General features: G+C 35.2%; 1 protein-coding gene across 2 annotated transcripts in view; it reads right to left on the reverse strand.

Annotated features, from left to right (window-relative positions):
• Positions 1-376: 376 nt before the first annotated feature.
• The window catches only part of YTHDC1 (YTH N6-methyladenosine RNA binding protein C1), a 35,382-nt gene continuing 14,224 nt past the window's right edge, over positions 377-21,534 (reverse strand). Inside the window, exons 5-17 of one of the 2 annotated variants that reach the window (XM_062198778.1) lie at positions 20,892-20,981; positions 20,379-20,432; positions 19,742-19,836; positions 18,250-18,358; positions 18,050-18,167; positions 11,272-11,356; positions 10,168-10,334; positions 7,558-7,640; positions 6,332-6,368; positions 6,196-6,235; positions 6,020-6,082; positions 3,061-3,195; positions 377-1,371 (exon numbers count right to left, since the gene is read on the reverse strand). In XM_062198778.1, coding sequence (XP_062054762.1) covers positions 1,147-1,371; positions 3,061-3,195; positions 6,020-6,082; positions 6,196-6,235; positions 6,332-6,368; positions 7,558-7,640; positions 10,168-10,334; positions 11,272-11,356; positions 18,050-18,167; positions 18,250-18,358; positions 19,742-19,836; positions 20,379-20,432; positions 20,892-20,981 — 1,301 coding nt within the window. In that variant the 3' untranslated portion in view covers positions 377-1,146. Of the gene's footprint in view, positions 1,372-3,060; positions 3,196-6,019; positions 6,083-6,195; positions 6,260-6,331; positions 6,369-7,557; positions 7,641-10,167; positions 10,335-11,271; positions 11,357-18,049; positions 18,168-18,249; positions 18,359-19,741; positions 19,837-20,378; positions 20,433-20,891; positions 20,982-21,534 lie in introns of both variants that reach the window. The other variant, XM_062198777.1, reaches the window with a different exon arrangement.

Raw genomic sequence — 21,534 nt, forward strand, 5'->3', positions numbered from 1 at the left:
TAAATCTTTTTAAAAATATGTGGAAGTATAAAAGGTTTAGATTGCAGAAATCCCATTTAAGAATTAAAATAGAAAACATCTACAGAGTACTTCACAGAAGACAATGGATGAAAACTTAAAATGCAGGCATCTGGGGAATAAACCAGAGGATAGATGACCTATGTCTGTTGCTCTTTTGCTCTACTTTTAAATTAAAAACATTTAAAAATTTTGTAAAAACATAGAAATAATGTTTTCATATATAATTGGCTTAGACTACTCAGTTCTGTTGAGTTTCTAAAATTCTTATATTAAAAAGCAACCTTTTATATTCACTAATCCATAAGAGAATCTTTAAGAAATTTTGCAATCAGACAAGAAATACAACAGATAGGTGTCAATCTTTACCAATTTATTTTATACAAAACAGTAGCAATGTAGAATATGGGAATTATCTTCCGCTGCCACACACGCAGGTTGTGAACATTCCAAGCCAATGTATACAGTTTAGAGGGGAAGGCTATAATGGCATCAACCATGCTACTGAACATAGGATTTTTTTTTTTATTTAAAAAGATTAAAAATTAGATAGCAATGTCTTCTTAATATTGCTCTCATCATTGAAGACTGAAAAAAAAAATAAAAAGTGACTTTATAAGTTTAAAAAAAAAGGAGGGAAAGGGAGAAACCAAGAGGCTGCTACAACACTGCCATACAGTCAAACCATCATACTTCTATATTTGCATACTTGATAGCAGCATTATTTTTTCTGAACCATGTGCAACTACATGTAGAAACAGATCAAAGCAAAATATCATGGCAGTTATGAATCAAGATCCAAAAGAAAGAAAACAAAAATAGTAACTCTAGGATGAACACACCGTAAGATGAACATTTATGGAGAATGAATCAATATCTACATCCTTGGACTGTTCTTCTGCCCCAATAAAAGTGTCAATTCAACTGTCAACTGTGCATTTTTGGCGATTGTTGAGAGTTTCCAGTTCTTATTATACTGCATGCTTGGAACAAAGGGGTCATAATAAATCCTTCTACACAATGAACTTTTAAGTAGACAGCTGAAAATAAAATTTACTACTTGTAAACACACACAAAAAAAATACAAGTTTTTTTTATCTTCAAACAATCAGTGCTTTCAAAAGCACATTATCTTCGATATCGACCTCTCTCCCCACGGTCTCTGTCCCGATCACACAATCGCTCTCTTTCTCTTTCTCTATCACGGCCTCTATCTCTCTCTCTGTCTCTTCTGTTATCTCTAGGGCGATCTCGCTCTCGCTCCCGATCTCTTTCGTGGGGTCTACTTCTCCGGCCACTGACAACAGCTTGTGTGCGACGCAGGAAATCATCCACCCTCATGTCATAATCATGCTAGGAAAGGGAAGAAACAGGTTAGGCATATCAGAAATCCAAATGGAATTTATGAGTTCCTATATTATGACTGGTATAGAGAAAGAATTTAGAGAAATGCAATAATGAACTAATTCACACAATGTCATTTTGACAGAAAGAGGATAACAGACATCTCCAGCAAGTCACCCAAATCTATTCCACTTTAATGACTTTATGTATCTGCTTTAGTAAGACTTTGGCTAATGCAGTCACCTAGTCGTAAGCATCAAGAGTTATGTTTACATGCTGCCTAAGTTTTCCCTCTTGAATCCTACAAACTCATCAAAACAAATTCTGCCCTCTTAAGGTGAAATTGGTAAGTCTTATACTCTAAATTATCTTTCAAACTGAATAGCTGTTACTAAAAATTTAGGGAATTCTAAGAAAATATGTACTGTTTCACACAGAGCTAACACCACACATAAGGGAGAAAAATGAAGGGCAAGATGAGTATCAAAATGAGGCACAAGGGCAAACTGTGGCTACGTGTAAGCTTGGCTCCATTCCAGTTTAAGGATTCTATCATCTCTCTCAGCTTACTTTTACTTACTGATTTTGGTCCCCTTTCAAAAGTCAGCTTAAATGTAGTGAACACACAGTTCAAAAACACCATTCTACACTATCTTTCATGATAATGAATAAGTGAAAGATACAAACCACACAAAACATTGTCATGTACAAGTCCATGAAATAGAACTTGTTGAAAGTACAAATATATACTTCAATAAAGGAATCTTAGAAAGACTTCCTATTTTAAAAATCATGATCATTTATTTTAAGCATGCTTTAAGACAACCCAACTCAACTAGTCAGTCAAGATTTCATCATATACAGGCTGTGTATTTCTTGTGTGACTAACTTGGGGAAAAAAGCACTAAAATCTATTAATTAGTCATAATTCCTTTTTCTAAAATCAGAAATACTCTCAGAAAAAACTGGACACTTTTTAATGAACAAAAAATCAAATATCTCAGACTAACTATATTATCTTTCACACATCCCATTTTGAAGTGACCCAAAAAAGACTTTCAGATCAATAAAGTAATTTGTGTGAACCAATTACTAAGATAGTTTTTCTTTTCCATTTCCTAACATCTGCTTGTTGCTTACTAGCATTATCATAGCTAAAAGAGCTAAGAGACAAGTGATAATTTTTTTAGTTCCTAGTTTCAATAAAATTTGGTAGAAATCTATTACAAAATGAGTTTAGAAAAATCTGTTAATATACTCTTTCCTCTATTAATAGGACTTAATAACTAACAATATATAACACCTATCCTAGAAAATTTGAGGCAGTTAAAATATACAAAAAGCTTAACAACACCTATTGCAATACTAATTATGTAAGTATCATTTAGATCCTAGTACAGAAAGAAAAGTACCTTAGGTATAACCTACCTAGGACATGACAGTTATACTTGTCTGTGTAGGAGTTGCCTGAACTTAAATAATTTGTGACTTGAGTGGTAGAAGGATCATAGTCTGTCTAAATAATCCAAACATGTAGGACCAAGATTTTTAATAAAAACAAGTTTTGAAATACTCCAAAAGACTTCAGTAAGAATACAAAATGGTCCATCATTCAACATAATCCGGTATCCCCATATTTAAATTACCTACAAGAATTCTAAGTGGTTCCCTCACACCTTTGCCTTCATGTGCACTTACTACTCGTTTATCTCTGTATCTTGCTTCATGTGGTACTGGATGATGTCCTGAATAAGGTGGATGAGCTTGAGGAGGTGGAGCATGGTGTTGATAGTAAGGATGATGTGGAGGTTGTTCCATTCCTGGATAAGGGGGCTATTAAAAAAAAAAAAAAAAAAAAAAAAGCTATTCTTAAAATCTCTCCCATCAAAACCACCAGCCCCAAATAATGTAATATATACTAGCTATTTATTTTGATGCCAGTAAGGTTTTTCAAAAACATATCCATATTTGTTGAAAACGGAATGCATGTAATAAACTACATACATTCTAAATACTTTTACTTTTCTTCTCCTACCATTTAATTAACAGAAATGGCAAACAAATAGTACTTACTATGAGTCAGGCACTGACCTAATTATACTCAATATCTTATAAAATTCTCAGAGGAACCCCATGAGTTAAATAGCATTTCTAGTTTACAAAAGGAAAACTAAGACATCAAGCAGGTAACCTGGGGCCAGCGCTGTGGCGTAGCGGGTAAAGGCCGTCACCTGCAGTGCCAGCATCCCATATGGGCGCCGGTTCGAGTCCCAGCTGCTCCACTTCCTATCCAGCTCTCTGCTATGGCCTGGGAAAGCAGTAGAAGATGGCCCAAGTCCTTGGGCCCCTGCACCCATGTGGGAGACCTGAAGAAGCTCCTAGCTCCTGACTCCAGCTGTTGTGGCCAAATGGGGAGTGAACCAGCAGATGGAAGACCTCTCTCTCTGCCTCTCTGGCTCTCCTTCTCTCTGTGTAACTCTGCCTTTCAAATAAATAAATAAATCTTAAAAAAAAAAAAAAAAAAAGTAACCTGTTAACAGTCACAATGCTAGCAAAGGGGATATAATATTGGTCATTTGGTTCTAAAATTAGGGATGTGCTTAACCAACTATGTCAAAATCTACCCAAAAGTCCAGGAGCTAAATGACTTTTTCAATGCCAATTTAAGGGCAAATTAAGGTTACTTTCACACTATTATGATCATACACTAAATATTTCAATTTGTAAAAACTTGCAAAGAATCTAAAGGAAAGAAATCTCATAATTCAACTGCCTGTGTAGAGTGCTATCAGACCATATACATGGTAAATGAAACAAATGTCAGATGAAGAGGTCAGATATGAGCACTGTTTTCAAAGCTTTCTTCTATTTATTTGAAAGGCAGAGTGACACAGAAAGTGGGAAAGACAGGGAAACAGGGAAAGAAGATCTTCCACCCACTAGTTTAATCCCCAGGTGGCCAACACACACATCAGGGGCAGAGCCCAAAATTCACTGCGTCTCCCATGTGGGTGGTAGAGGCCCAAGTACTTAAGGCATCCTCTACTGCTTTCCCAGGTGCATTAGCAGAGAGTTGGACTGGAAGCAGACACAAGGATGCAAACAAGCACTCCAATATGGGATGCCGGCATTACAAACTCAGTGTAGCCCACTGTGCCACAACACCAGCCACAATGGATAGCATTTAAAATAAAAAGATAATAAGGTAAGAAACAGTAAGAGCTACTTAAGTTACTAAATTCTTATTTATTGTCAATTAATATTTTAACTACTCTAAATATCTTAATATATTCTAAGAATATCCAATTTTCTTAAGGGAACTAATTAAAAATCAGGAACTGGGACTTTCTTTTGGAAAGATTTATTTGAAAAAGCAAAAGGAGAAGGAGGGAGGCTGGGGGTAGGGGACAGGGACAGCGAGAGACAGATTGATTGATCAATCATCTATCCCCTGGTTCAATTCCCAATTTCTTACAATAGCCAGAGATAGAACAGGCCAGGCCAAAATCAGGAATGTAGGTGGTAGAGCCGAAGTACTTGGGTCTCCCATGTAGGTTGGATAGGTACCCAAGTACTTGGTCAATCATCCATTGCCTCTCAGGCACATTAGCAAGAAGCAGGATGAGAAGCATGGAATAACAAGGACTTGAACCAGCAACCCCAACAAGAGATGCAGGTGTCCTGTGCCACAATGCTTACTCATATTGGGGCTTATTTAATTTTATTTTATATAGATTAACAAAATTTACTATTGTTAACAAGCCCTATGCTATAACTGCCACTAGTCTGTGGATTTATCTTTTTTTTTTTTTTTTTTTTTTTTTTTGACAGGCAGAGTGGACAGTGAGAGAAAGAGAGAGAAAGGTCTTCCTTTTCCATTGGTTCACCACCCAATGGCCACTGCGGCCGACGCACCGCACTGATCTGAAGGCAGGAGCCAGGTGCTTCTCCTGGTCTCCCATGCGGGTGCAGGGTCCAAGGACTTGGGCCATCCTCCACTGCACTCCCGGGCCATAGCAGAGAGCTGGCCTGGAAGAGGGGCAATCGAGAAAGAATCCGGCGCCCCAACCGGGACTAGAACCCGGTGTGCTGGCGCCACAGGCGGAGGATTAGCCTATTAAGCCTAGGCGCCGGCCTGTGGATTTATCTTAACAACCTTGTGAGACTGACAGACTCCATTAAATTTTAAGCTACTTGAGGACAGGTGTAATATCCACTTCATTAACCACTTATAATATACAGAACAAGCACAGTGCCTTGCACACAGTTAAGTTCAATATGTTTGATATGCCAAACCATGAATAAAGACTTACTGAATTTTACAGATGAAAAAAACTAAAGAGATGCATTATAAAATCACTTGTCCAAGGTCAGAGAGTTGGGGAAAGAGAAGGGAATGCTTTTAAGCCCCAAGGCAGAGCTTGTACCAACTATTACCATAATACACCACTGTATTTCCCCATCAGGCAGCACATACTATTAACATAAATCAACTTACTCATTAGTCTTTGGATTTCAAAACAGTATGTAATCACTTATCATCCAAAATTTGTATTTTCAGTCTAATGACTGACTGCCACAATATTCTAAGTGAGCACTGAAATTATTAGGAACTGCATATGAAGTTAATAACTTGTGAAAAAAGTAGAATACAAACCATTCCTTGCCAAGGTGGTGGTGGTCCCATGTTATGAAATTCTCTCACATAATCATTGTAGGACTAAAATGAAAGATGATAATGTCAATAACAAATAAAAATCATCCCAGAAATAAAAGCAAAGCAGACCCTGATTTAATTTAATCTGTACGAAATATGTAAAATGGAATGCTTACCCCATTTAAAAACACATCTCGACGAACTCCTGAAAATCGTCTGTTGGGAATAAGATTTGTGAAACTAAATTCAGGTAATTCATATACTAGTTCCAAGAATGTAATTCAAAGCTAAGCAAGAGTGAACCCAACTTACCTGTCTACTTCCTGGTATCGTGGATCCTTTAAATACCCTGTTCAAACATCAAGCATTTTAGTAAATCAAATTTATGTTTCTTTATTACGGCATTACAATTAAACCTTCCTTACCACACATTTCAATTCTTTCCATGAAATATGACTCTAAGTGATGTTATTATTCCATTTTCAAATGTTCTTCTCAGATTACATGATAATCTAGAAGTAACTAAATAACTTAATGATATTACTTCTAAGGAAGCTTTCTTATGTATCTTCTAAGTTCATGGCCCAAATCTAGAAAATTTCTTCATTCAGCATGATGGGGAAGGTAAGGGCAGAAGTACTATTTTGAAGACACTGTAACAGAACTTCCTTAAAACAAATGTTTGCTTTCAACCTATGGTATATAGAAGGCCTTGCTAAGTAAGCCATAAATAAGCAGGGAAAAAAAAAATTGCAAAAGTTGCAAAAATGAAGACAAATACATTGAGTATCAAAGAACGTTGGCATTAAGAGAAATATTCTTCCCCCTGCTTCTATTAGAAGCACCCAACAAATCAAAATGCAAAAACATCTGCGTGGTCATGTTACTGAGGAGAAATGATTTCCATCATCTGCAAGAAAATCTTCCATTTTGGAAAAGAATGAGAATTCTTAGTCACTTATTATACAACAGTTTTAGGACGCTCAGTAACACCAATTATAAATTCTGTTGTTTCATAAATGTACCCCTGTGTTCTAAATATGGTATTATTTCTCAAATATGGTTTACCTTTTAAGTTCCACAATTTAAAAAGTACATTTAGATTACAAACCAAGTACCTCCCATTCCTCTCCAAAAACAAGAAATCAAAGCTTTTTATTAAAAAAAATAATAATTTCATTTCTAATTAAGGTTAAATTTTTACCACAGAAAACAATATCACAAACATAATAACGTAAAAGATCTTCACTTTCCCTAACTAATTTTAATACATGTGCAAGTTTCCATTTTTGCAAAATTAGCAATTTCAGGTAATTAAAAGGTTATGATGAATCACATTGAAACACACTGAACCTTAACGTGTTAGATGAAGAATTTCTAAGGAGAACTATTAATTATTTTCTAAGGTTTAAGTAATCCTGTCCTAAACTTTTCTCTTTTAAAACAGAAGGGTTTTTTGTTTTGTTTTGTTTTTTGCTTTTTGATTTTTTTTTTTAACAAGTTTAAGTCAAATATCTGCAGGATGATAAAATATTAACCTGGTCTCTGGTGAAACTCAGGGGGATAGTCAATCCTTGGTTTCTTTCTGCTGTTATGAATATCATAATCTTCTGGTCGACGCCTACACAAATTAGACACATTAAAAATTAAACCAAAAACTGCTAGGAGAACAAACAGTAAACAAGAGTTTTTGACAGAAGTAAGAACAAAGAATAAACCATTATTTCCTTTACATTAACATCTCAGTTCTTGAGAAATTATCTCAACATTCCTAAATTGATTCCTCAATTTAATTCCTATAAGCCAAACCTTAAAAGTATCACAACAAGTAGATACTCTCTGTAATCTCATGCTATGATAAGACAACTGTAAAGAGTAATCTGATCAAAACATGTAAATAAACACTTTAGTGGTCTGAACAAAAGTAATTAAGTGACCAAAACGCTAATGTAAATAAATGTTCAGTATAACAATTGAAACATTTTCCCAAACAAAGTCTCCATTCAGGTGAAAATGGGAAGGAAGGGAGTCCTACCATCATTATACAAAAAGTAGCTAAAATCTATATGTTTAAACTTATTATTAATGTCATCTTAAGTCTGAACAAAATTTCTTAAAAATATTATTCTCTGCACAAAATTTTTACTTTTTATAAAATCATACAGAAAATTTAACACTTATTAAAAGTGACTTTACAGGCAAACTTTTAAAACCTTAACTTTGAAAAACTAATTTTTTAATCTCTTAATTACACTTATTCTTTCTATATTAAATAACATGTAGAAAGTGAGGAAATTTTTTTTCCAGAGACAATGTCTTATAATAAATTTGGCTTTTATAAACTGGCAAGTAATGGGTCAGAGTTCTAACAAAGTTCATAAAACTAATTTCAAGTGCACTCTTTATAAGGTGAAATTTTACTATGTACAGCAGGCTGCTTTTTACTACCTTCCATAAATATTGATGGTTTTGTAACACATCATAAATACACTTCAATTGCTTAGCATTTAATAAAGAGTTGAACAAAATAAAAAAAAAAGTATATTTTTATCCTTGAAGTCAAATAACTGTTATACCCTAGCATCACTAACTTTCTAGGTATTTTTCTGAATACTGTTTTCATTAACTTTTCCAACACAAATTCACTTAATCTGCAAAGTTAGGTGCAATAAACCCAACCCCCCCAACAGAATTAAAAACAATTGCATCTACAATAAATAATACTAAGAAAATTAAAAGCTGGTTTAAAAAATAAAACATACCGCTTTCCTGTAGTTTGGGGAGTGCATTTACGACCGGTATAAAACATGATAGTAACAGTTCATATAGTAGTCCAACTACTGACTTTAAGCTGTAAGCCACATACATAAATGGAGGCCCTGGCAGGCTTGAGAGAAGGTGTAGTGGTGTTTTAAGTATAGTTTGCAGTCCATTGCAAAACTGAGGTAAAAACTTCACTTGCATATACTGTATTTTGCACTGGAAACCTCTTAGCTTAAAACTTCAAAAGACATCTTGGTGCTCAGTCCTTTTAGGCCAGAAATAAGGGGGCTCTGCCAGGTTTCCTCCTACCTACTCGATAGTGTCCTTTTTTAAGCTCAAAGAAATGGGGACTCTTGTTGGAATATCTGTACCTACCACAGGATGTTTCCACCAAAAGGAAACTTAACCAAAGGTTTCATCCCATCAACCACATATCCAATAGTCTTTAGCAGAATATTTTAGATATAGCTGTACGCAAATCTACACAGGGGAAGGTGTTGGGTAGAAGGGCTTTTATCAGTCCTTTGCAAAGACTTCTCCAATTCTGCAACAAGTTAAACCCCCTTTTCCTGGAAAATGCTGTTTAGTTCATAAAGTAGTGATCAATAACCATGGCGATCCTCTAAAAAACACTTTTAAGTCCACAGGTACTGCCAGCATCTGGAAAAGTTGTAAACAGACACAGCAACAGCCCTTCTTTTCGGTTTGTTGCCGGGTCTCCCAGGGCCACTTGATCCCCTCTGGAAAGAACCTATTGTTTTCAGAAGCTCAGGAAGATGTATGAATTCACTGGGTACATGTTAGAGCATATCTGGCAATGGGGTTAACACATCACGGTGATAAAATTTCAAACAGTCCCAATAATGCTCCTCTTGAGTATCAAAATAACTTAAAAACATTTATCCTCTAAATGAGGCGTCATCTTCCGAAAAAATATTAGTGATCCTTTATATAAGTCCCATATCTGATAAGGCTTATCCAGAGACACACCTGAAAGAAAAGGCTTTTTACAAAATATTAACGATTTTTGCAAATAAAGACTTGACCTTCTTTTCCTTCTTTCTATCCTGTTCTTAGGAACAAATGCCTACCTCATTTCAATAGCATACTGTAATTATCAGAGTATTATCTAATCTAAACTGGCTATCATTCTTTGGCAAATAATTTTTCTGCATAAGGAAAGATCCCCATTTTCATCTTGAAAAATGACTGAGACCAAGGTGACCATGTGAAATCCTCAATGAAGCCACAAACTAGTCCATGCAGCTTGATTTGAGGATTTTCTCTTTCTTCTTTACCGCAGAACAAACTTTTGACGAATCACATTCCTCCATCATGTTATTCTGATACATGTGCCTATTATCAGTCCAAAGAACGTTTCTAACCTTCCCACATCCCGGACTGGTTCTCGACGGGATGGACGTCCTCTTGATCTGGGCTGAGAATGCATTCTTCTCTTGTGACGCATTTTATGAATGACCTGATACAAGTCAATACTTTCATCAGGGGGAAATAGAAGACAAAGCTGGGTTCCACATTCAAGTTCAATTTCCTAGAATAGGAAAGCAGCAGTTTACAAGACAAAACCAGGAGAACCTTTTAATAGATTTGTATTTTCCTGATGTATGGAACAAAAACTGACTCGGAGGCTTCCTTCCCATAGCTGATCACATGGGATTCCAATAAACTTCCTTTCACATAAACAAAAGTGCTTTGTGTATTTGTATAACAGGCAAAAACCAAAAGCATAAAATCTCCAAAGTTAAATAAGACAATAAGTCTCTGAAAACAAGTGAATATTTCTTTGTACAAAGTACAAAAATAACCAGGACAAAGTCATCCATCCTAAAACAATGTAGAAAAAATACGTGTTAACATGTGTATCAACAACTTTGATAATAAGAATTCCTAAATGCAATGAAATATATTAGAGTAATTATAAAGGCTCACTAACCTATGGGCTTTGCAAAATTAAATCTTATTCTCAATCCCCAGTATTTTCACTTATGAGCAATGAAAACACCATACCATAACTTCTGGTTCCAAACTACAAGTAGGAATTATGAGGGTTACCAGTTGGGGGTCATTTTAAACCACACTACACAATTTCAACTTCATTTGCAGATTTGATGTCAGGTTTCTTTCCATTCTGATAAGTTCAGCAAAAAGTTTAAATGGCAATTCTAAAATGTATTATACAAAGCGCAAAATTTGTTAGCGACACCATAATGAAAAACCATTTAAAATCATGTCATCTCTTTTTCTCCTTCAATTGCATTAACGAAAGGAATATATAGTCTACTTATATTTCAACATTAATCAAAGTCTTGTCAGTCAAAACTCACAGTAATCATGAACACTAAATAAGAATTTTCCCCTCAATCTTTCCTATAAATTCTATCAAAAATTATTATAAAATGTCCTTAATAAAGATCTCAAAAAGGGCTGGTGAAATAATGTATTTTTTTAAAGAATCAATAAAAACAAACCTGTCCATCACGTCCAATTTTTACTGGCTTATGTTCATTCCAAGGATTGGTGAGATGAGCCGACTTAGTGAAAGGTAATTCACGTCTAAAAGAAAGTAACATAGATTACATTCTTTTGCAAAAACCTTTCTAAAAGATAGCAAATTCCTAAACTGTCATTTAAATGTGACTAACATTTAAACACTCCCTTACCACAGGTAGAGCACAGTCCCTACAGAGAGAGATCTTTCAGGGACTAGCTCTTTCTGCTTTCTCCAAAACTCTCAACAAAAGCTAACACTGGTTTTCTTCAACTTACTACAGGGTTACATCCCAATAAACTCCTAAAACTATCTTAGGCTGAAATGCATTTAATATTATCTAACCAGGACAGAGCAACACAGTATGAAGTCTTCCTTATTTACCCTGGTAAGCACATGGCTCACTGAAGCTGCCACTACTAAGAGACAGGGCACTTTTCTGCATATCATTAGCTCAGGAAAAGATCAAAACTCAGTTTATGGTTTCTATTGAATGTGAATCACTTTCACATTCTTCAAGTCAAGCCAGGGACCACCTATCTGGACAGCATTTAAGAGCATGGGCTAGAGAAACAAGACAATCTGGAGTTTGTATTTCAGTTCTCTCTAGCAACTTCTCTGAACCTGATTACAAACAAGGTTATTACTGTCTACATTTCAGTTACTTTACAACAGTACTTCACAAGTGAAATAATGTACTTGGTTCTGCTTCTGTGTACTCAAAATAATGTACTTATTAACTGACCACCAAGAAGCTCAACCCCAATCAGACTATTAACACGAAATGAAAATAGAAGAGTTCCCCATCCCTAGTTCAAGGCTGCTTTCCTAGATTCATATCTTCTCCCCTACTCAGTGAGGCACATTCTCTACCACTCATGAAATGGCTCCAAGTTGTACAATAAATTGCTTGTGTACAAAGACTCATAAATATAAATTATGTCCGCTACTAAAATTAAACAATAAGGCACTAAAAACCTGGCTCTAGGAACTCTTGAGCTATAGGGCAAAACAGTCTTACCAAGCTTAAAAAAGATATTCTGTATTTTAAAAGTTCTTTATCAACCTAACACAATACTGAAACACAAAGATAGCAAGTAATAAACAGCTCTTAGGTAGGAAGGAATACTAAAAAATTAACAGCATTGGGTAAGATTTTATCTTTATGCAGAGCAAATAATGACAAATTAAAGAAATGCTTTAAAGAACTTTTCACTGTACCTACAACTCAACTGTTCAGCTAAAGGATACACAAAAATGAGAGGCATACAGCTTGTATTCCCACTTTTTCTTTTATAGCTTTTAGTCTAAAGTGAATAAAGCACACATATAATTACTTAGTAAGACAATGGGTACTATGTGCAGAATATAGAAATTTTGTTTTATTTTTAATAAGGGTGGTCACATATATTTTGAGGAAAAAAAAATTTGTCAAAATATGTTTCAGGAAAGAAATGCCAAATGAGTTAAGCCTGAAAAAATGATGAGTAAAATTTTATGTAGAGAGGCAAAGCATGATAGCAAGAGAAGGGAGTGTGCAAAGGCATAATGAAGGAAAAATATAATTAGGTTTTATAGCAAGTTAAATAACCTTACATGAAGTTCCTTACAAATGAATTCTGAGTTCAAATTTTATATAACTTTTTATTAACTTCAGACAACTTCTGATATCTACAGAAGTACAGTAGAGTTACACTGACAAGGTGGCAAACTCTGGCATCCATGCTGGGGATACCTATGCATGCCAGATGCAAGATCAGATAGTGAGTAATGGAATGTAAATCCCCTCTAGATATGGTAAAAAGCTTGGTTTCTCAGTCTAATATACATCTCACTTCATACATCAAGAGTAATACAAAACCAATTTTCCCCCCTTTCATTCTGTCAGAGGTAGAGACTATCAAAAGCTTAGAATATGCAGTGCTCTAGTTATTTCCTTACACTTTGTCCAGTATTTTTAAGATTTTTCCTTCTAAACTGCCAGTTTAACAAGAAAGGAATAAATAAAAGCTTTCTTCAGCCACCAAAAATTCAAGAGGGTTACAGATTATTACTGAATGGAGTAAACACTAATTTAAATATTAGCAACACAATGCCTAAGATCCAAACTAAAGGTATATGTGCCAACTGAAATACATCATTTTGGGCTGAGATTCTTTGTTAGCATTTGCTCTAACCAGATTCAAGAGACATCTGCTCTGTGAAAACAGTCTCAGCCAGGACACATCAGAGAGAGCTGTGAAACCATAGGCAAAACAATGCTCAGCACTGCAGGGTACAAGGTCCACGCATCATTCTTACTTTATCCTTTCTTCTCAGGACCACAAATACAGAACAAGTATCCTGTCACCTTTTGAGCAAATGGATTATGAATAAACCTACAAATAGAATTAGCTTTTATGTGAATGCTCTGGGGAATGTTGGAGGGACACTGAACTAAAGCTGCTCTGCAAGGGGGACAAACTGAACAAAAGAACATAACATCAGGTGCCAACAAAGTACCTGACCCATCAAAGATTCACCAAGTTTGGGGTGGGTCTTCGCACTCTGCACTTAATCAGATGTCACTGATGCAAGTGATCCAGTGACCACACTGAAAGAAACTATGTCTAGTTATTAAATACAAAGGATGAGTAAATCAGTCTAGTAACTATCAAATGTGAAAAATATTAATAGTACTTAATTGGAACACACTGAATTCATGTCCTAGTTCCACTTAGGATTCAGGTTTCCTGCTAATGCAGACCATAGGAGGCAACAAGTACAGGCTCCACACTTGGGACCCTAGCTACATACATGGAACAACTGGAGACTGAGTCTAGGATCCTGGGTTGCAGGCCCAGCTCCAGCTATTACAAGCCATTTGGAGAGTGAACCAGAAGATGGAAGATCTCTATCTCTGTCTGCCTTTCAAATAAATGACATAAATAAAAACTTGGAACAAACTCAGGGAGTGCAAGTGATTTATCAAAGATAATAATAGTTTAATAAATATCACAAGGCTTACAGAACTATCAAGTAGTGTAAAATTACGAATAGTATTTCCAAGTATTTTAAAAATGTTCAGTTGGTTCTTTTTTAAAATTTAAAAATATTATTTCTAAGAAACGTTAAAACTTACTTTAAAACAATAAAAGCACTTAGGGTCAGCGCTGAGGTACAGTGGGTTAAGCCACAACCTATAAAGCCAGCACCCCATAGAGTTCCATTTGAAGGTCTGACTACTCCACTTCTGATCCAATTCACTGCAAATGCACCTAGAAATTAGCAGAAGATGGCCTAAGTGCTTTGGGCCCTGCCACTCACGTGGGAAACCCAGACAGAGTTCCTGGCTCCTGACTTCAGCTTGGCCCAGCCCAGATCTTGTGGCCATTTGGGAAGCAAATCAGTGGATGGAATGGAACATCAATCTTTGTCTGTAACTGCCTCTCTAGTGAATAAAGAAATCTTAAAAAAAATAAAAATAAAAATTAGGGCCGGCGCCGCGGCTCACTAGGCTAATCCTCCGTTTTGCGGCGTCGGCACACTGGGTTCTAGTCCCGGTCGGGGCACCGATCCTGTCCCGGTTGCCCCTCTTCCAGGCCAGCTCTCTGCTGTGGCCAGGGAGTGCAGTGGAGGATGGCCCAGGTGCTTGGGCCCTGCACCCCATGGGAGACCAGGATAAACACCTGGCTCCTGCCATTGGATCAGAGCGGTGCACCGGCCGCAGCGCGCCTACCGCGGCGGCCATTGGAGGGTGAACCAACAGCAAAAAGGAAGACCTTTCTCTCTGTCTCTCTCTCACTGTCCACTCTGCCTATCAAAAATAAAAAATAAATAAATAAATAAAATAAAAAATTAAAAATTAAAAATTAAAGCACTTTATTGCCCAAAATTTTACACCTAATGTTACAACTTTACCTCTTCTGTTATACACATTTCAAACAAGTTAGTAAAATATTCAGTAAAGAATAATATGGAGATTAAATGATCAATGAATAAACTAATATTATAAAATTAAGAAACAAATTTTCTTCTCAATGGTATGAAAATGAAGGTTAATAGAGTAAGTTACATCAAAATAAAATCTCTTGCAACATTATCTAAAAATAGCACTTTCTCCCTTGCTCTCAAAAAGGCATCATCCATAAATATTTTCCAATGATACCAATGTCTCCTTTGGTCTTCATAGTCAGTTACATACATACACAAATAAAAACAAACACAAGTAAAAATCAATGATAACAAAATGTATATATTTAGGCTGGCGCCGTGGCTTAACAGGCTAATCCTCCGCCTTGTGGCACTGGCACACCAGGTTCTAGTCCCCGGTTGGGGCGCGGATTCTATCCTGGTCGCCCCTCTTCCAGGCCAGCTCTCTGCTATGGCCCAGGAAGGCAGTGGAGGATGGACCAAGTGCTTGGGCCCTGCACCCACATGGGAGACCAGGAGAAGCACCTGGCTCCTGGCTTCGGATCAGTGAGATGCGCCGGCCGCAGCGGCCATTGGAGGGTGAACCAATGGCAAAAGGAAGACCTTTCTCTCTGTCTCTCTCTCACTATCCACTCTGTCAAAAAAAAAGTATATATTTAAAAATAATTGCCATGTTGTTTTCATTATAAATTGTCAGTAGGTTCTAAACTTTTAATTATACTTTGACTATAGTTTTATTTCTAATAAGCGATAAATTTTATTGGAAAACTAGAAGCAGCAGGGTGGGATGAAACAGTGAAAGTCTCATTCCAACATTACGAGTACATATTTTTTCATTTGTTATTTATTTTCATGTTGTTACATGGAAAGTTATTTTTGCATAATTATGTTTAAGTGACAACCCATAATTTACTTAAGTAACTTTCTACTTAGGAAAATTCAGATGGCTTCCACGTTTTCATGCAGAAAATAACGATGGGCTAAATATCTTTTCAGAAATGGTTTTTGCTATGTTCTACATGAAGGATCTCTGTGAGTAAGACCCCAGCAGAAAGAAGTGGCCATCACCTGGGAAAGCAGTAGAAGATGGCCCAAGTCCCTGGGCCCCTGCACTCACATGCAAGACCCAAAAGAAGCTCCTGGCTTTGGATTGGTGCAACTCCAGCCACTGCAGCCAATTGGGAACTGAACCAGCAGATGGAAGACCTCTCTCTGTCTGTCTCTCTCTGCCTCTCCTTCTCTGTGTAACTCTTTCAAATAAATAAATATATCTTTAAAAAAAAAAAAAAAGTAGCCATAAAAGTATATACTTTTCTCTAAACGAAGGAGAGAACTTCTACTTTGCATATGGCCTTCTCCAAATATTGATGGAATCTGCGGAATCAAAAGGCTTCCATAGCCTAGGCTGCTCATGTCAAGAGCCTTGGGTGGTAACTGTTGTCATACCAAATAGTGTTAATTGTTAAATCAACAACAGGAGTCACTGAGCACTAACTCCCAATGCAGGACCACTGTCCTCAATGAGCTGTATTATGAGAGTTAACTGTAAAACTAGTTCTCAGTTGTGTGTGTGTGCAAATTGTTGAAATCTTTACTTAGTATCAAGTTTGTCTACTTAGTATAGCATTGATCTTCCATGCACAAAGTTAACTGAAAATGAATCTTAATGGATAATGGGACTGGCAAGGTGGAGGAAGGAAGGGGAGGTCAGGGAATGTGGGTGGGAAGGCGGGCATAGCAGGAAGAATAACTATATTCCTAAAGTTGTATTTATGAAATTAGTATTACTTAAAAAATAAATTTAAAAATTTGTTTTTTGTCACCCTACTAACAATCAACTTCATATAGTATTTCTACTCTGTATTGATCCATAAATATATCTTAATAGTTCTTCACTATCCCTAAAAAGTTTATGCTAGTTAGCATTACAATTTATCCCTGCCTTTTCTTTTACTATCTTGCTTCAAAAAAAAAAAAAAAAAAATCTGGCTATTATTCTATCATATCTGTTGACCCATTCTCCAAATCCAATGGTTTCTGTTCCCACATTATCCCTGTGCTAGTCAGCTTTCCTGAATACAACTAGCAGATTTTTCTTATCTATTCTTAACTAATTTCCTCATGCCCAACAAAACACAATATCCTAAGCCAATTTATAACTCACAAAGAATCCACATGGTCCCCTTTCAGACATACTTTAAGTAAAATTAATTTTATAGGTAATAGATTTGCGTATTCCATGAAAAGTTCACTTAAATAGCAAGCACTGTTACACACAATGATTCAGTAAGGAACAAAAATTAGGACAGTAACTCAATGTTCTGTTTTTCTTATATATAGTCTCAATCTAGTTTCAGAAGATCAAAATGCCAACTAAACATGTTTACTAGTTTCCTTAAAAAAAAAAAAAAAAAAACTTAACTTCTCACAACCAAATCAGTTAGCCCCTAAACAGTTAGCAAGTCAAAGATTAATTATTTTCCCACTCCACAGTAACTAAATGACATGCTGAATCACTACAGTGCAAGCATACACTGAGCAATATTCTCTGCAAGTGTCCCATTATTTTTATCGCTATACTGCTAACACACAGAACAAATGAAATACATGAACCCTTCACAGAGTAAACTACTGCCCTTAGCATAAATATTACAACAGATTTAAGAGGGTACTGAACAAAGTAATATCAGAATATAATGCTTTTACTATTAAATGTTACGGATACAAATCAGTCCAGGAACAAAACAACCAAAAAAGGAAACAAGTATAATAGTAAACTACTATGGAGTTTTTACATTATTCCCAACTGCTGCCCATTCAAAACAAGGGTAGACTGTACAATATACCTGCAAATCCAGTCAATTTTAAAGACACCTCCCAGCATCTTAGCATTCATTCCTGCAGGAAGCACCCAGTGTATAGGAGATCCTCCATGATGGGATTCTGAAGAAAGTCTTGCAAACCCTAAGGAAATCATAACACAAAAACCATGAAGATGCTAATATAGTTAATGCTTTTATATGTCAAAACTATTTTCTTTTCTTACCTTGAAATTTTCCACTCTCTCTGACTGAAAATATTAAGATAACACTCCTTGCAGATCTGAATGCAGCATTTAATTTCTTCTCATTTACAGGCAGTGTTGACCATACACCCTATACAAATAACATAAAGAACACAAATTGCACTTAACTGTAAATCTCACACTTCCTGCACATGTGGCAAAGCAGCACAGCTGATTTCAGTATGCTTTAATTCAAGTAAACTATAATGAGGAAATATCTTATTCCTCAGCCATCAAAATAATATAGTAATGACTTAAAAAACCTCAGGAAAAATATGGAAAAAACAACTAGCAAACAACACAAGGGAGTAGTCAATTCTTAAGGGATAGAATTCAATACAGTAAAACTAATCACTCACAATTATTTTGAAATTATAACCATTTACAGTGGTAAATACATGCTGTTAGAAGGTGGATCATAACTGTGTCTGAAAATCTGTGCCAAATCAAATATTAAAAGTCATTTTATTAGTAAATCTGTAAATGATGAAATTCTGGGAAGATTCTAGCATTTCTAAATTTTTCTATTTAAGTTCAAATGTTTACGTATCAATAGTCAGAAGAGGCTAGTGTTTCCACCTACATCTGGAATATGTATTTACTAATTTCTGAAACATTTTAACCAATTGTTTATGCATGAAAAACAGAAATAAAAAACTAAGAAGCTCTAATTCAGCTCACACCAATCTCATACAAACTATACTTTCTCATTCACACTAATGATTAATTATTCCACTCTAAACCCACTTATCTAAAGAAGAAAATAAGCTAATGCTAGATAAGCTATTTGGTGTATTACTTCCCTCTGTTTATAAACGTTTATGGGTAATCACTGACTAAAGGTAGAAGTATAGATTATTTTAAGTAATATTGATGGAATTATGGATCAGAAATGTTTAAAACTTTCTGAAAACAGTTACTCAATTTAAATCAAGAATAACAAACTATTCTAACAGCTGTCATAACATGTCATGTACTTTGTAGCAAAAATACTAAAATAAAATTAGGATCTTGTATCTACAGCAACTGGATACATGCTTTTCTTCTGAACCCAAATGATCTTACTTCTAAAAAACAAAGGAAACTCAAGAAATGGTTTCTTTTCAAAACAATCTCAAAGGATATAAAGCAACCATTGACAAAAAAATTGGTTAACCAAAAGAAATTTTAAGTGTTTGTAAAATTAGCAACTGAATATAAAAGCAAATATTAACAGAAAAAGATCTTATAAAGTTAAACTACATAGCTTTAATACTGAATATTTTGACACTAAAATCATCCTTTAAATATTTTAGAGAACTCAAATTACTAATTAATAGGTTGCCTAGCTAGCCACAAACCAGATCCTTGAAGGCTGGGCTGGATCTTTAAAGCTTGAATGAAAATCACAGTATCTCAGCTACTTGAGTTAATGCAGGTCCATGTTGTCATTTAAAAATTTTAAGATTAGTTTCAATAGAACTGATGCTAATACCTTAGCTTTGGCAAGAGACACATTCTCATGGTTGTTACTCTTAATGAGGAAAAATCTTGCATCCTGAAGGACATATTTGAGTTTACTGGTTTGATCTGAAAAAAAGAAATCCAAATTGATTAACCACAAACCACTATTACACAAAGGAAGAGTGAACTGTACTAACTGAAATTGGCCCTCCAGAACCCAGCTAAACTTTTTCACCCACTCAACCTAGAAAGCTAAGCCACGACATGTAATAAAGCAAAACTAAGACAATCAGCATTATACAAAATAAACCTAATCTAGTGATGTTCCGATATATCAGATCCATGTTTAATTATAAAAGTGCCTATAATTTGAAAGAAATTTAACAATCTCATTTACATGTTGATAACAGTAAATTATGCAACACACATACATCATTCCATTGTGTGCTAGAACTAAAAGAACCTAAAATGTTTGGTACTATACTAAGAGATGCAATAAAAAGCAGACATGGAAGATGAAGCTTTCTATGTAATACTATACATTTTTTTCTTAATGTAATATATCGGAACATTACTATATTAAAACCAACTATTAATGGAAAACCAATTAGGCAAAATAATGACTTTATGCAGCATGCAATGAAAACGATTTCAAATTTAAATGATACCTTTTCGGACAGCACGAACGGAAGATGATAATTTCTCATGCTTCTTTTCTGAACCTGTATTTAGCCAAAGTACATTTGTTCAGATTGAGCTTTAATAGAGATAAGACAAAATTTCTACAGTCTTGTCACATATAATTCTCATTCAAGACAAATTATTCTTCCTGGCGCACCCACACACACACAAAAAAATACTTCTCAATGTGTACGAGTGTTTTGCTTTTTGGGTTGTTTGGATTTTTTAAAAAATATATATTTGAACAGTTTCCCACTCAGAAAACTAGTCACTGAATCATCATCTTCCAAGAAAAAAAAAGTGAAAATTCCACTTAAGCAGTAACAGAACAGGATTAAAATAAGAAAAAGCTTAGTCTCTTCTAGAATTATTACACTGAACATGCCAAAATCAGTACTAATGGACATCAACAAATTCACACTAAACTATAGCCTCCACACTTTCTAAAGCAGAATACATTAGAATCACTCAGATATGATCACAAATGAAAATGAGAATACCTGCGTAAGACTCTGATGCAGAACTTCCACTTCTATCAAAGACAATTGGAGAAATGCCTCTAGCTCTCTTCCTTTCCTTCTTTTTCTCATCTAAAAAGAATCCAACCACAAGTTGTTAAAACAGCACAAAATAAAAACTAGCACAGATACTCAACCAAGTATCATTCTGCGTTTGATTTATGCTCTTAAGTTTCAGTCACTGCTCATCTCTCTCTTCATCACTCAAGTTTCCTCAAAAGGTGCTCTATTTTAATGATGTGAAAAAACAAACAAATTTTTTCTCCCACCAACTCCAGTCAAATCAAACTACAATGATGTAACTGAGAAATTAATTACTTTTTTTGGCCTACATAAAGGTGACCTTAAATGAGATTTTCTAAGAGGAATAAGAAAAAAAAACAAAAAACAGCAAATACAATTTTCCTTTTAACAAAATTAAGTCCTATTTTGTTTGCCTTTAACTGTGTTACTATTTTTCATCACAATTCCAACTCTGATTTTATTTTAAGATGTTTGAGAAGTCCCAGCACACAATGCCTTATAACTGGAAAATATAATTCTTAAGCATTTCCTTCCTAAAATAACTGCTGTTATTTTCAAATTCAATTTAAAATTTATCCCCAAAATATTAAATACAGCTAAT

The sequence above is a fragment of the Lepus europaeus genome, chromosome 8, assembly GCF_033115175.1.
Source record: "Lepus europaeus isolate LE1 chromosome 8, mLepTim1.pri, whole genome shotgun sequence".
Classification (NCBI taxonomy): Eukaryota; Metazoa; Chordata; class Mammalia; order Lagomorpha; family Leporidae; genus Lepus; species Lepus europaeus.